At 40.3% G+C, this 16,489-nt stretch overlaps 1 protein-coding gene and 1 long non-coding RNA gene across 3 annotated transcripts in view; one reads left to right on the forward strand and one right to left on the reverse strand.

Moving 5' to 3' along the window:
- The window catches only part of si:ch211-159i8.4 (matrix-remodeling-associated protein 5), a 31,337-nt gene extending 19,470 nt beyond the window's left edge, over positions 1-11,867 (reverse strand). For both annotated transcript variants that reach the window (XM_034883725.1, XM_034883724.1), the window contains exons 1-3: positions 11,397-11,867; positions 2,340-2,465; positions 1,105-1,241 (exon numbers count right to left, since the gene is read on the reverse strand). In XM_034883725.1, the coding sequence (XP_034739616.1) occupies positions 1,105-1,241; positions 2,340-2,426 (224 nt within the window). In that variant the 5' untranslated portion in view covers positions 2,427-2,465; positions 11,397-11,867. The remainder of the gene's footprint in view (positions 1-1,104; positions 1,242-2,339; positions 2,466-11,396) is intronic.
- On the forward strand, positions 1,672-4,180 carry LOC117951807. The gene is made up of 3 exons (XR_004658250.1): positions 1,672-2,023; positions 2,906-2,908; positions 4,171-4,180. It is a non-coding gene; the product is annotated as an uncharacterized LOC117951807 (long non-coding RNA).
- Positions 11,868-16,489: the final 4,622 nt, after the last annotated feature.

The following is a 16,489-nucleotide window of genomic DNA, read 5'->3' on the forward strand; positions in this document are numbered from 1 at the left end:
AGTGGAATGCTGGCTGTATAAAACAGGACAGCATTCAAGACCGAGAGATGATCTAGAAATTACAAATAGCTCCCACAGTACCGTTCCGACTGTACTGTATATGGAGACACTTTACCTCCTGTGGACTGTTGCTTGGCACCGCATTGTAGCTTTTTACCAACTAAAATGCTTCATTACATCACTACATCACTAGCTGAAATGCAGTGATTGCTGTTCCCACAATAGAGCCCCACATGCAAATGGAACGCCCCATGTGAACAGTACTGTAGCTCTGGTCGTGCTTGCCAAGTAGTTTGCCATGTAGATATGTACTGTTTGGAGCCAATTATTAGACAAGGCAGATTGTTGTATCCAAAACAGAGATTGGGCTATTTTTACGCTGTGCTGGAGGGCAGTGGAAGCTCTGTCCACTTGGAAGTGATCAGGACATGTGTCCCCTCCAGAGTCCGTTCAGCAAATGCTTGCGCTAAGCCCTTATCTTCTGTGTTTAAACCAGACGTTTTCAAATTAAAGGTACCATGGGCTAGGTGCTATTTCGCTCATTGATAAGAGTCCTTTTGTTCTTAATGAGAATTCCGGCCAATTTTTACCTGAATCTTGATTGGTAGATGTCACCGAGTACTGTAGCGCTCTTCACACACTATGCTCCGATCTGCCCACTACTGTTCACCATTTCCTTCAACAACTGAACTCCTGAGTTCCTGGACCTTTTGGAATTTTGGAGTTTGTATTTAGGAATTTGTGTTTTGCCTGTTTGGTTGTGTTTTGGTTGGACTTTTTTGTTGGGCAATAAATCTTCACTAAACCTTCTCCTGCCTGCCTACCTGCCTGCCTTGGTCCTCATTCCCTGCACCCCCACGACAGTAATTCCTGTTGGATCCATGGCATACAAAAGAACAACTTAAAAGCCCTTGTGTCAGCACGTTGGTTTGTAAAATATTAAAGGCAGCGTTGGATATTGGTTAGCTAAAGAAAACACTTCTTTGAAAAATGATCTACTCCCCATTCTGCACTACTTCCTGTAGAGGGTTTAGTTTTCTTCCCCATGGGTTGCCATTGATGACAATGTGTCAATGTTTTAGTGTGCAAGTGATTGAGTCTTACCCAAGGTTGAGTCTCTCTGTGTCTTTAGGAAAGGTTTTTGGTATGGTGGTGAGGTGTCTGAACGTACAGTGGACCTCTTTGACGCCTGGACAGCTGCAGCTCCGGGGACAGGATGGGATGGCATATATGGGTGAGATCTACAAAGAGGTGAGGAGGAAGAAGAAATGGCCAATAGGATGAGAGGAATGGTGAACAACAGAAAGCTATCAGATGGAGATGGGTAGGAATAAAATAAAAGAGAGCAGTAGCAGTGAGTAGCAGAGGCAAATACAGAAATTCCGAAAAGATGAGAAGGAGAAGCAAAACAGATGAGTTCAGAGCTGTGTAGGCACTGACAGACAGTTTTGACAGAGATCAATACTAAGTGGAGGGAATTGTGGCTTATATAAAATACACCAGGTTTATTAACATTGCGCTCTGTGTCCAAATTCCATCAAGATATATTCAAGATTTCCCATAGTTTAGTTAATTAGTTTATAATGGCCTGGACAGTCCCCATAAATTAACTGTACAGTATAAGAAGCAGCTGTAGTCTCCGGCCAGCTGACAACAGCCTGCTTAAAATACAATGGTTAACATATTAAAATGAGTTACATAACGTCAATAATAACAGTAGGCCTAAGCAAAAAGGGTTAAAACGCACAAAGAAGTGGCACACAAACAAAAAAAGCTCAGATAATGGCAATGGCTCTGAAGCAGTCAATGCAGTAAAGACAATACGAAGGAGACAAGAGAAAGAAGAAAAGTCTCAGAGGACACACTGAAAGCACACACGAGACATAACGGAGGCAGGCAGCAGAGATGGAGCGACAGCAACAATGACTGTCACATCGAACACACATCACATCTGACAGATTAATATGTGCTTAAATAGTTATCCGACAGCCATGTTTTAAGGTGTGTTGTAAAGGTGGAGCATGTGTTATTTGAGCACTGTATCTCTTTGATTGCAGTGGGCAATGAATTCCAGTTTCGTAATGCCATAAAAGAAAATGTTATTTGGCCAAATGTGCTTTTCCTAAATGGAATTGGAAGGTCACCTCATGCAGTGCTTCATGTGATCTGACTTCTGTTGTTACGTCGGGTTATGAAAGAGTTGAAAGGAGAAGGAGCAGTGTCATGCGGAATTTTTCACACCAGATACATTTATCTTCCCAGCTCAGCAGTTTACGGATATTTAGGATAATGCAGTAATGTGAGCAGAGAAATCAATAGATACGTTTATGTATTATTACCGCTTGCCATAGCAGTGATGAGAAGAGCAGGGGAAACCACGCTGCTGCCAACCTGCAGAAGATATTGGCGCACCACCACAGCGCCATGACCGGATGGCTGTCCGACCGCTTATGTCATTGAAACACCTGCAAGAGGAGATGAAGGGATTTAAATGAACACATTGGTCCAAAAAGCTAAACCCACTGTAACATAGATAGGATTCATTCCAGGGCTGAAGTAGGGGATTGTGTTTTTAATGTACCCGAGACCGCTGACTCGGTGTAATCATATTGCTATTGATCTATGTGCACAGTAGACCCACTAGCAACCTGTGCAAGGTCCACTGCATAATGAGATGGGCTCCAGCCCCTTGTAACCCTGATCAGGAGAAGCAGTTTATAGAATGGACAGGTGGATGGGGTAATACAGTCAAAACTTACAATTAGGTGTACACATCCACTAGATACAGGGCAAAATTCATAAGCATGTTTTTTGGTCTCCAACATCTCTGGAGGAAAATATCTGACCAGTTGCTAAATGCTCCACTAAGTTCACCAACTAGGTAACTTTCAAATAAAGTGGCCAGTCAGTGGCCCCCCCCCCCCAAACCACCATCAACTTCGGACCAAAATAGTAAAGTGTCATGTCGTAAAGTCCAAATGATGAGCTAAATGAAGCTTAAAGTCATCATAGAGTTGAGGGACTTGGGTGATAATTACGTTTAGGTTAATCACTGAGTGACCCCTTTCCCTTATAAGTAGTCATGTAATCCATTGTTAGTATTTCCTCTGTTCCGGTTAGTATTTTGCAAGTTAACATCTTTAGATAAGTCTAAATTAAACAAGTTCCAAATTCACAAGCACAGGGCCCTTATAGTATACACATCTCCATCACAACCAGAGGGGTTACTTTATGGAACAGCTGCAGTGAAGAGATGAAATCATGTACAACATGAGAAATTTTAAAAGATCCTTTAAAAATGAATGTATTAAAGGGATAATGACTGTATGGTTCCTTGGCCTGTATTCTTAGTCTAGTATGGATGTGTTATTATAGATAGAGAAAAGAAGAAGAGAGAAGAGAAAGAAACACAACCAGTGTAAATGTGTGTAGGCATGTAAGTATTCATCTGTGTCTATGCGTATGTATGTGTTTATGTGAGCAGTAGGTTGGTAACTATACGATGTACGCGTATGTAAAGATGTGTAAATAAGTGAAGCATAAAATTGTTTTGTATTTACTGAGGGATAAAAATAGAGAAAGGGGGTAGGACCTGAAAAGTGTGTTCATGAACTTCTTCCTCTTCCTTTTTGAATTAATTACAATAATTTTGGAAGATTGCGCTGAGAAGTACATGACATGAGATTATTTATCTGTCATTTAATTTGATTTACAGGATGTTTGTATGTATGTATGTACACTTTAATTTTCAAAATAAACTACTAAACTAAAAAACTACATCTATGCACCCATATATTCAGCTGATAGATCATCTTTTGACACAAGTTCTTGAAACAAAAATAACTAACTCCCAGATTTTAATTTTTTTGCTTACATTATTCATAATGAAAGAGAAAATTTACATAAGGACTAGCAAAATGCAGGACATTAAAAACCACTTTACACATCCAAATGTAGATGAGGAAAGACAGAAAGAAATGCGATGGCATTAGCAAGGCAGCGGGAAAGTGAGAGCTGTGGAAAAAACACTGAGTAAGTTATCAACTGTAGCAGCTCTCCTAACACAAAACATTTCGCCCTCCAGGTTGATCCAACATGTCATAGAGGTATAAACACTCGATTAAATCCTGCCCCTCTTCACAACACCTTTGCTTGGGGGACTCAGCGGAGTGTATATCTTCTTTCATCCAACATAATCTTGTCCAAAGGAATATATGTTTAGTTTAAGATTTACAATAGACACACCCTCTGTCAGTGTTGAGGATTAATTACGCAAAGTCACACTCTGGTAGGACAAACTAATACTGTTGAATTTAACAGAAGAGTGGAAATAACCATTTAACATTGGCAGTAGTGGTTTTTTAACGGTGCCAGGTGGTTTGGCACTCACAATGTTGATATTTAAATGGTAAAATGCTCCTTAAATGACATAACATACCAAATGCACGCATACAAACACACACAAATTTCTTAGTTAGGATCAATGCACAGTAGGCATTTGGCCAGCTTACATTTAGAAATTCTATATTTCTTATAAGTACACACACACACACACACACACAACTCAGAAGGGAGAGAGGAATGGGTGGAGGGAGAGAAAGACAAGCATTCACAGGTAGAACCAAACAACACACTCATACATATTTTGAAGTCATTAGAGGCCAGTTTGGGGTTTCTGGTTTCCACTTCTTTCTCTGTGTTCTCTCCTCGCAGAGGGGCTAATTTACCTAACAGCTGTGTGTGTGTGTGTGTGTGTGTGTGTGTGTGTGCCACTTGAGGCAAAAAGACAGAACAAAAAAGGGCCAGTTTGACCTAGATCATGATGTGCTATTGACATTCACACACACACACCTTTTTTTGTTGTTGTCTTTTTTACATAGTTTGAGTTTCAACAAGACTAAGAGTCTACAACCACGCTAGTAGCTTTGCGAGGCTTGCAAACATGCAAATAGCGAGTATAATGTTCACCATGTTTACCCATCTTAGTTTAGCATGTTAGCAACATTTGTCAGGTTGTAGTGTTGAACACTGATGAACACAGCTGGAAGGATTATCGGTGCTTCACTCCCTTCCCTGAAGGACATGTGCACCTCCCACCTCACCCGCAAGGCGACCACAATTGTGAGTGATGCAAGTCACCCCGCTCACAATTTGTTTGATCAACTGCCCTCTGGGAAGAGGTACAGAAGCCTGCGCTCCCGCAGCTTCACACATCAGGCTGTTAGGATGCTGAACTCTCTCCCCCCTCTACCCTCAGTTACATAACATCCTGGACTTTGGACCCAAAATGGCGGCCTTGCACTATTCCATTTGCACTACTCCACTTGTGCACTCGCTCACTTTGCAACTTGTTGTTGTTGTCCTGAAAAAAATTCGGAACACATTTCCGCTGCTCTTACATAACTGGCACCACTATGCTACCGCCTGACTTGTTGCACTATTATACTATATTGACTGTCTAACTCAAATTTTGCTGCTCTTGTTTTCCTCATTGTATATGTCTTCTTATTTTTACTTTTTATATTGTTTACTTGAATGTTATGTTTGTCTATGGACCTAATTGGTTAAATATGTCTTGTCTACACCGTGGGATAGAGGGAAACGTAATTTCGATCTCTTTGTATGTTTTGACATGTGAAGAAATTGACAATAAAGCAGACTTTGACTTGATGATTGCACTAGATAGAAAGTCACCAAAAAGATGACAATTCATCCTAAGTAAGACATAGATTCTTGCTTCTTAATTACCACAACACAACTTTTGAAGGACAATGGAAAGCAGACCCGTAGCAGAGGTCACTAAAAAGCACAAACTGAAACACCGGTAGGGCAAGTCGGTTTAACACAGCTCAACTCCTGTTAGATGGGAAAGTATACACTCATTCAGGCAATTTTAAGTCTCACTCTTACTATAAATGCATCACGCATGGAAAAGGAAACATTGATGTTACCAGCTAGGTAGCTTTAGTAGCTGTGTACCTTTGTTCAAGAAGCCTGGGATAGCTTAGCATTGTAATACCTGGCAAATATTTATAGAGACAGTTGAGATATTTCAGTCTGTTCAAAAGTAGAGGACCAACCGAGGGACACCGACAACAAATTTGACAATCTTAACTTAAGGTCCATCTACTAGTTTTTTTTTAGCTTTTCATCTTCAAAAACGCTAACCTGCATTAACTGATCTGGCCAATTGGGGGCAGCGGAAAACATGCTGTAAACACAACGTTGTCTCATAATGACCTTCTAGTTTAATATTTAATCTCCATTCAGCTCCGTTTTTTGTCTTAATCAACGTCGGAGAAACACTTCTTTTTTTTATCCGCTAAATGCTACTGAAATGTTAGGTAGTAACTTTGTCAGACTGACATTTGGTGATAGGCTCTATGCAGGACTACGGTCTACTGGTAAACCAAAAACTCTGAGCTGAACAGCTCAAAAGCTCAGTAGAGCTGAGGGGAACAGTAGTCGGGTGATAATTCTCCAGTCGTTCTTCACCATGAGCAAAACCTTTCACAAACGCAGAGTCATTTGAACCATTATTAATCTAAAATATAAATGACTGGAGCTTTAAGTTAACTTTGTTTTGTCAAGAGAATGTTCAGAGGATAAAAGATTAGCATGGTGTTCAGATCTTACGGAAGGAATCAGTGTAGAAGAATGGCAGGATATATGTTTCCAGTGCCAAGTACAAACAATAAATACACACAGTACAAATGGGTGATGAGAACATACATTACCCCAGAGTTACTGCATTGCATTCTCCCTAATACACCGGATACTTGCGTCAAGTGTGGTACACAGAAGGGTAGCTTGTTTCACTGCCTCTGGGAATGCACATTCAAGTGTTTTGGAAAGAGATCATTACAATTTCCCACTAAACGTTATTAAATGAAAATTCCACTATGTCCCAAATTTTGCATTTTTGAATGTCTCCCAGCAAGCTGTACACGACACAGTAGCTGAAGGTATGACAATCGTTGAAAAGCGAACATTAAAGCTCAAATTGTGAGCATTCGTTGCGGAAATGTGCATTAACAAACCAATATGATTGAAATGTATTGATCCACAACGGGAAATCCTCTCCTCTTGGTTCCTCCAAAGGGGGATCATAGGTCAGGATCCACTACAGAACAGAAGCTCATTGTTGTGGTCAATGGTACTCCAGCAGCAGGAGGGATGCTTTGTGTCACAAGAGCATGAACATGTGGCCTCAGGTCTATAATTACTTTGCCACCTTGTTTCCAAGATCATAAAAACATTGTTAAAAAGCCATGTATCTGACACTGGGATATACCAATGGTGCACATTGTAAGCCCTGCGGTTGTTTGTGAAAATGTGGTCATCAGTTAAATTACATGTTAAAAGGATATTGGATGCATTTCACATGATGTTACACACAGCTGTTCACCGACCCTCACTTATAATATGTCTTAGGTAAGACTGTTGCTGCAACAACTCTTACCTTGACTTTACAGAGCAATAAAGGTGTCCATTTAATCAGCCTCCAGTATCAAGGGTTATGCCGCTCACAGATAAATGCTGTCAGCCAGTTGGTTCTCGGCTCCTGTTCTCCACTAATGGCTTTACCGGCTTTGCTGTGTTAGCACGTTGGAGACACGGGACAGGAAATGAGAGGAAAAGGTAAAAAAACGTGGAACAGAGAGAGGAGAGGAAAGAAAGGGAAGAGAGGTATGACTGAGGAGAAGACAGCAGAATATAAAGAGAAAACAGATGAGGAGATGAGAAAAGGGTTTTCCTGTACAATTCACTTACTCCTCCCAGACTCTTCCAGACAGAGATAAAGTACTTCCAGAGAAAGAGCCAAAGCACTACATTGTCTGACCTCCTGCTTATCAAAATCATATGCTCACTGGTATATAGCGCCTATACTCCTTAAGTCCTGCCGCAGTTCATCCTTCACTCCTTTGTTTCTTTCTATTTGGGCTTTCTTTCCATCTTACAATCATCCAATACTGCGCTGTTGTACATGCAGTGACTTTGAGGACACCCACAGGGTCGTGGACCCCCTGTTGAGGAACTCCACCTTAGACAAATATACTTCACCCTCAGTAGATCATTGGATCTTTATCTACAATTTTAGCATATAATATGTTGAATGCTAGCAGGACTATGTTAAGCATAAACGAAAAAGAAGACAATAAGTGACATCATAAGTAATTGGCAATATTTAGCTGATAAGCTGATATTTTCCACTTACACCCTGTGGTGTACTAACAAATTATGGTGTGCTAACCTGTAGTATCTATGTCATGATGATGCTAATATACGTACTAAAGGTTACCATGGTATGCTAACCTGTATGTACATTAGCATCATGGCATCATATGGTAACTTTGCCTAGGTTTGTATGCAACCAAAAGCTGCTTTGGATATAGACTAGCTAACGTTACTAGTAGCCTAGCTCTTATGTTATAGTATTGTTGTTCTCTAACTTGTTACCTTCCATTTTTAACATTCAGAAAAGTGTGCTAGCAACTGCAACTGCTAGCATATGGAGTGTGGCCGACAGCAATATTGAACTAATAATAAGCTAGCTAAACATAAAATAGCTAGCAAAGGATTAGCTAACACTTGTATTATTTTGTCTACATTAATGGTGGTGAATGTTAGCTAACCTTATTTAGCAAAAACTATGACAATAACACCCAGGTTAATAAAATTCCAGCATTTCCCAATTGTTTCTAGCTGCCTACTACTAGCTAACGGAAGTTTAGGAAAGATTTGAAGCATCTTTTGCATTTTGCGATTTAAGGGTAGCACGCAGCTAGTGCACTTCTGGCACTTAGCTTTTTATTTGCTAACACAGGAGCGTGCCTATGTTCCTTCAGCCGTATATATTTCCACATTAAAAAAAAAGTTCTCCAATAATAGGCCCTATGTTCCCACATTTCCTTTTTCAGATTTTATCCCCCTTTCTCCCATACGTGGGAACAAAGGGCTGACCCCGCCAACACTTCACCTCAAACTGTTGGAGGACCTTGTTAGTGTCTCAAGTTAAATAGAAAATATGAAATAAGCGCAGAAAATGTCAACGTAAAACACATCAAAAAAACTTTGGAAAAAACACAAAAAAGCACCCAAGGCATTGAAAAAATCACAATACATGGAAAATACATTAATTTCTTTGATTAGGACAATACACATTAATCTACATTTCTGTAAATGCACCATTGTTAGCCAAGTGGCTATTTTTTTAACTGTAGCAACTGAAGCAAACCCACGCAAACACGGGGAGAACATACAAACTCCACACAGAAAGGCCCGGAATTACTTGGATTCAAACCAAGAACCTTCTTGCTGTGAGGCAGAAGTGCTTTCCACTTGGCGACCGTGCTGCCATGAAAAAATGATAATAATGTTGAAAGAAAGTGACCAAAATGTTATTTTTCATGGTTGACGGGAAGACAACACAACACATGGTGTTAATTCCACCTTTGTTTTGCACCTGCTATGTCGTATTAATTAGTGAAGGAAAAGTTAGACATTTTTCTTCATGACAAATATGAAGCTATTATCTAATAGACAGACTTTACCACAATATGAACGGCTTTGGGAAGGTTTTTCGACCATTAGAGCCTTATGCTAACACATTAGAACAGGAACTAAGAGTCAACTGTAGCCTAAAGTTACTATCACAAGCAAGACAAACAATATCTCATGGCCTAAAACACATTAGTGTAACTAGAATAATAGTTGCCTTAAAGAAAAGCATTACCATGTGTATCAAGTGTGGCGCTGGCACGCAGAACCACCAGTCAATTATCTACCAACCACTATTGGCAAATTTTGGTGTCTATACTTAATCACTAAAGTCAGATCAAAAGCCCAACCAGTCTCTTTAATACATGCTGTATTCCTTTAAGAATGTCTGAGTGAGGCCAATACATCTGTATGTCAAAAGCATTACGCTGACTACCAGCCAAGTCACTGCTGCTCTATTCAAGATAACACATGTCCAGAGAAGACTATGATTCCCATGTGTTTGCATGCAAGTCTGTAATATCATGTGCTCCCCATACACTCATTCAGAAATCTCTTTCAACATAAGAGAGTGCTATCGGATACCAACCTTGATGAACGGCTATGGTTTTATGATTGACAAACATGTTGGGAACATTTATGTTTATAATATTCAGAGTCATATTCACATGACTCACTTTATTCCACGTCTAGGTTATGGCAATCTATTTTAATCTACTCCATAGTGAAAATACTTTTTCATATTCTTTAGAGATTTCTGACGGTAATAAGAGTCGAATTTGGTTTTAGAAGTCTATTTTATTTATGGGCGTAATAAAAACTGTAAGGGTAAAAATACGGAACACCTGTCATTTTATTTGTTTTCACTTACACTGAATATACGGGATGAGAAACAAAATACTTGGACTGGATGTAAGTTAATCACCTAAACCTTTTAATGGGCAGATTCCTTTGAGAATTCCTTTCCAAGTATTGGCTGTAAATCTCTCAAAGTTTGAGCATGGCTTGCTGCAGTGGCACAGACAGAAGCTCAGGTGGCTCTTAAGCGAATCAAATACTTTGGTCTGTCAAGGCAAAATCGAGCAAGCTCTCTTTTGCCTGTTGCTAATTATAACTGAAAGTTATAATTAGCAACAGGCATGTAACTAGTAAATACTTAAGAGTATTTATACAGAGCATCTGTTTGCTTGAAGTGCTCAATGGTACCAATATGACTGTAATGCACATCACCAAGAGACATGGTTGATGTAAACAACTTTCCTAGCAAGAGGCTGTGCTTGACAGAGATTTATGTGTCTTGCACAGTATATAACATAAATATTTGCATGCTCTATGAACATAATATCCATGTTTCATTTAGATCAGAAAAGCACGAGAGCTTTTGAAAACGGCTCTATTTCACAGTTTTCCCAATGGCTGTGGACCGCTCTCCTTATTCTACTGAACACAAGTCAATCAACAGATGAGGAACTGGGACACCAACCACATCCGTCACTGCATGACAGTCGGTATGAAAGCATATTTCAAAGCAGGATGTCATTCCTTGGTGTTGCAAAGACATCTATGACTCTAAAACTGTCACTATTGCAACCTTTTGACACTCCATAGACAACCTTACATAATTTAACTGGCGCTTTTTAATGAGGACAATTAGTCATCACCAGCCATACATCAACATCTGTCAGTTAACTCTCGAAAATGACTCAATCTATGCAAACATTCGGGATGTTGCAACATGTAAGGACTTGTTTTTTTTTTTAATTAGCATCTTGTAATTACATGAAACCACAGATCTGCACAGGAAACCTTAATTCAAGCAACAGCCTTTGTTAAAGTTACTTTTACATCTGGGAGCATTTTACAAGTTCTCATTACAAAGACCACAGGAGACTCACCTGGAAATGCCTCCAGGAGGGGAAAGAGAAAAACAGACAAAACTGATCCCAAAACAAGTCCTTAAGGTTTCACTGCAGGCTTGAAAGTCACAGTTTTACAAGAAAAACAGGCGTAAAAAAGTATTCAGCTGATGCTTTAGTCCTGTGGATGTTTGCTGACTTGTAAAGCTACTGAGGTCTGTGAAAGAGAGCAGGAGAAGTGATGGAGTGCTTTGTGTGTGTGTGTGTGTGTGTGTGTGTGTGTGTGTGTGTGGGAGTTTGACCCTCGTTTGGTCCGAAAAGCATCTGGATTTCAGATTAACTTCTATCCCTCTTTCTCGTTCCGTTCTGTAAGTGTGCGGTCAGGAATGCTGCTTCTCCATCCCCTTTTTACACCTACGCTCTTTCCTTTACTCCCTCCGTTCCTCTCCTCTCCCTCTCTGAGACTCCTGACTTGCATTTCACACGGGCGATCCTGTTGGAAACATTATCACTTTCCTTTCCACTGCTGTCTCACTCCTCTCCGTTTGTGTGCGTCTCTCTCTCTCTCTCTCTCTCTCTCTCTCCATCTCTGCTTTCTTTGTCATTCCCCTCGCTGCCTGTTTTTCTCTTCACACGCATTTCACCTTTCCAGCCCCTTCCACCTCCCCTTTTCCTCTCTTGAGATATACATTTCAGCGTTTGAATACAGATTAGCCAATTATAATAACCCGCCTATACTGTAGATATGGAGCCAGTGCCGGGAGCTACACACACTGACACTTACTTTGTAAAAGTTGGCAGGCAGTCAGTATCATTCATGTGCCCTGATTAACATTTACAATGAATCCAACAGGATGGGAAGGTTTTAACAGTCCATTTGTCTTTAAAGCCCTGATACTACACATAATACCTCCAGCGTTGAAACACCCCGGCACCACACTCAGTCTGTATTGACATAGCAGTTTAGAGGGTTGAAAACTGTTTTTTGTCATATAGAAATGTAAAGTCTGGGCTTTTCATAGCAGGATTGGCGGCATGGAGCGGCTACATACGAGTCTGAGACATTCTGCATGTCGACTGTGTAATAGGTCTGATCTTGTCGCTCACATTTGGAAACACTTAAGTCGCGGACCTGCTCATTTGTTGCCGGAGTCCAACTCTAAACAAATCTATATGAATAGGTTTTTTGGAACAGAAGGCTCTTTTGTTAATGTTCCAACTTTTATTTAGTTTACTTGAACAAAAAAAAGAGATTAGCTATTCATGTGTGGTACACAAGCCAAGGCTTGTAAAACATTTAGCAAAAGCCTGTTGGTACACTGGTTTGTTTTTTCTCGTCCTTTTGTTCCGTTTGTGGGTTATTCTCCATGTTTTTCCAATGATTTCTTTATTTGACATGTTTTCAGCTATATTTCAATTTTAGTCTAAACATCGGACTATACCAAAATTCAGTTTTGGGGTATTTTGTTTTGGGGTTTTTATGTGCTTTTCTGTAAAAGACATACAAAGATTTAGGAAAATATTGGAAAATTGTGCAGGACCAGTTAGAAGATGAAAGGTTTAAAAGGTTTTAAGGCTAAGCAGCAAGGCTGTAGTCAAGACCACCTTAGTTGAGTCCAAGACAAGTCCAAGACTAAGACCAAATCAGTCCAAATGATCACCGAGTCCAAATCAAGACCGAGTCCAAAAAGGTTCGAGTCCGAGTCAAGACTGAGTCCAGGACAGAAAAAAGGTATTACGCGTGACAGTATCAAGACAATCATTCTGGGTTTCACTTTTCCTCCAATATTATTATCAACATAACAAAAGACACCTGGACTCGGTCAAAACCAAAAGCCATATTGGGCAAGACCAGTGGCCGAGAACGAGACAAGTCCGAGTCCAAACACTAGCGAGTCCGAGACAAGACAGAACCCATAGAAAAAACGGTCTTGAGTCCAAAGCCGGACTCGAGTGCCACAGCCCTGGTAAGCAGTAACATCAAATTGATAGAAATACCCAATTTACATAAACGTTGAAATGCATAATAAGGAATTCCTGCTCATTAAAGTTATTTTTGGATCTTTTTACGTAATGAAAACGTCCATGCTGATTGTTGTGAAGGAAATAGGTTGTTCCAAAGAGATGATCTCTGTATGTAATCAACAATGATTAAGGCCGACAATTTTAAAGATAAAAGTCCTCAGAGTGTCTAGTGGAATATGAGTGAATTTTTGAAGAACTATTTTGCAGAAAATTCTGGAAAAGCACCAGCCATGTCATGCATTAGGTGTACAAATTTCTACATGAACAAGTCTGGTATATGCTAACAATACAAATTGGTAGTAGTTAGTAGTATTTTATAAAGAGTACATGATTCCTTTTCACTATTACAACAGCAGCTGTTAAAAATGTCCAACATTGCAATAATATGACACCCACAAAATGACAGAAGGTTATTTTTCGAGGTGATTCATCTATCACGATGGCCTGGTTCCAGCTCTCGCTGCCCATGTAGTATTTTAACATTCAGATAGGTGTGGCCCTCGTTTCCCTAGTTGGAAAAAACAGAGCCAATCCGAGCTTTATAGACTTACTTTAGTTGATGAAGAGGGGGAACATCATCTTCCTGTACCAGAGAAAAAAAACAAAAAGCTTAGCTGAGACTGATGCAACAATGGAAGTTGTTGTATAAAGATTTTAAGAACTAACAACTCTTAATTTGGCATGTTTCAATACAAAAAAATGGCACATGAACACAATGTCAGATTCTCGACAGAAGAGAAAGGCATTCAGAGAAGATTCTAAAAGAGGGCTCGCTATATTTAGATGAAAAAATGATGCGTTCAGATTGAGTGACGTGTTTCGTGAGACGTGTGCCAGCTTTACCACATGAATTCATTCATTCTTTTCTAATCCTTAGTTGTCTCAAACAGGAGACAGCCCTACTTTGACATCACTCAGCACTTTCTCTTTGCACCTTTCTGGTATTCAACGCTGTCATCAGCTCATCACAGGAATGATGGCGCCTGATGCCAATTCCATGGGCCAAATCTCACTGGCATCCTTGTGCAACATTTTTCTAACACAGTCATTGAAGCACACACACACACACAATCTGCCACAGTACTAGAAATGTTGACTCAAGTCCACAGCTGCAGAATAACATAACCGTTTTGTGAAGCTAGCAGCTTGCAGCTTCTGCTAAAAGCAACTACTGCTAATGACATAATCAACCTGTTTAACTCAAAGCCTTGTGTAGGCCAAGGAGCCGCACATTGTGAGCAAATGTACAATAATACATTCATTTTATAGGCTAGAATAGGCTTATGCACGGAGTCTACTGGTGGACATGTAACTCTGAGTCTCCGTATATTGTGCAGTAATCCTAGCCTACTGTAACTGAGTGTGTGAGCTGGTGTTCTCTATCAGTTGGGGCTGTATAGGTGTTGACATAAAATTCACTCTGGATCCATCAGTTTTTCCATGTAATGTTGCACAAAAAACGTTTTACAAAGCTCCATCCAGATTCCTCCACGTTCTGACATTTACCACGTTCTCCATCTGCCGGTGTTATCGGCCTAAGTGTATATTTGAATGTACTTTAATGTGACCCTGAGCTAAAAGTTCAGGGAACAGTTCTATTATTCTGTCTTAACCTGCCTGTGATGTAGGTCGCTCCTTTTAAATCTCTTCCTGTGGGTCCCAAACTTTATCATACATTCTTTCTCTCTACTTAATCTCTCCAGCTCCCTATTTCTATAATCTCCCTGCTCTCTCTCTTCGTTTCTCTTTACCGTCTATTGCAGTCCTGTAGGCGGATAAGCAGATTTTAAAGCCTATCCCCTTTGAAAGGAACTCTCTAGTTTATTTGGAGTGGCTTCGGTGCAGGAGAGGCTTCATTCCAAATATTAACCAGTGGATTAGACACTTGTTGACTGTAGCTCAACTGGTTTCTTGATTCAACTGATGGTGCTCTGATGTAGCAATATCCAGCTCTGGGACTAAACCAGTGTTGATTGTTAACTTACTCTGCCTCTCTCATGGAAAACAGAAACACCCTCTAAAAAAAACCATAGACATGACTATGTTGTTTTCTACACCTCAGACAGATCATTATGAATTACTAAGACATACAAATTTCTTTTCTTCATGACACACCACAGGGTCCATCATTTTCTTCTGTTTAGTATGCGTGACTACAGTGGTCGCCGTGGGCGGTGCTAAGCACCGACTGGGGCCAAGGTGCCGCTGCAAAAAAATGTTGGGAAGGAACTTGTTTTGGTGGAACATGTGTACGTTCAAAGGTTGTTTATTGTCCTGCAACAGAAAACTCAGATTGGACAGGTGGTCTAGCTAGCCGTCTGGATTTACCCCGCAGAGATCTGATTTGGTGGAACATTCGCACCCCTCAAAAGAAAACGCCACATATAGCTCTAAGTTTGTTGTAGTTTCCCCAAAGTGAATGGATTTTGAGAACGGCAAAGAGCAGAGCAGAAGATAAGGGACATCGGGCACAATTATCCTGCAAATGTTGATCCAGATTACTTATAAGGTTATACTATAAAAGTTCTGAGTGTTGGCACCTGCCGAGTATGCCCATGTTGGCGACTGGTGGGCACGATGTAATTGACTGCGGACAGGAAAAGAAGCCACCTCCAATACCAAAAAATAATGGAGTGGCAGGTACAAAATAACCTGAATGACCTTTGTGGAAACAAATCTAAATCAGTTTCAAAATTGGGGTTTGATACAATTGAGACTTAAAAATATCTATATATATAAAACGTAGATGTCCTACATCATTTTCATTTGACTGGATTTTGTGACGCTCAAAACAAGTAAACGGCAAAGGATCAACCAAGATGAAAAACTCATGCTTAGTCGGCCTGGTCTCACAGAAATCCGTGAAATGATCACGATCTGTTTACACCGCATTGTGTGAAATATGTGGCCACAATGGAAAACTATTCCAATGTAAAGTCCATGAGAAGATGAGGTCGCATCAGGAGCAGCTATGGAAGTGAGTAGTATGAAAGCCCGAAAATCTGCATAAGGAGGTTGGTTGGGGGGGTGGGGTGGATGGGTCAAACACAGGGCTTGTTGCTTTAATCTTTTCCTTAACCCAACCGACCCGTTCTTCCCGCGTGTCA

This window comes from Etheostoma cragini, chromosome 10 (assembly GCF_013103735.1).
Source record: "Etheostoma cragini isolate CJK2018 chromosome 10, CSU_Ecrag_1.0, whole genome shotgun sequence".
Classification (NCBI taxonomy): domain Eukaryota; kingdom Metazoa; phylum Chordata; class Actinopteri; order Perciformes; family Percidae; genus Etheostoma; species Etheostoma cragini.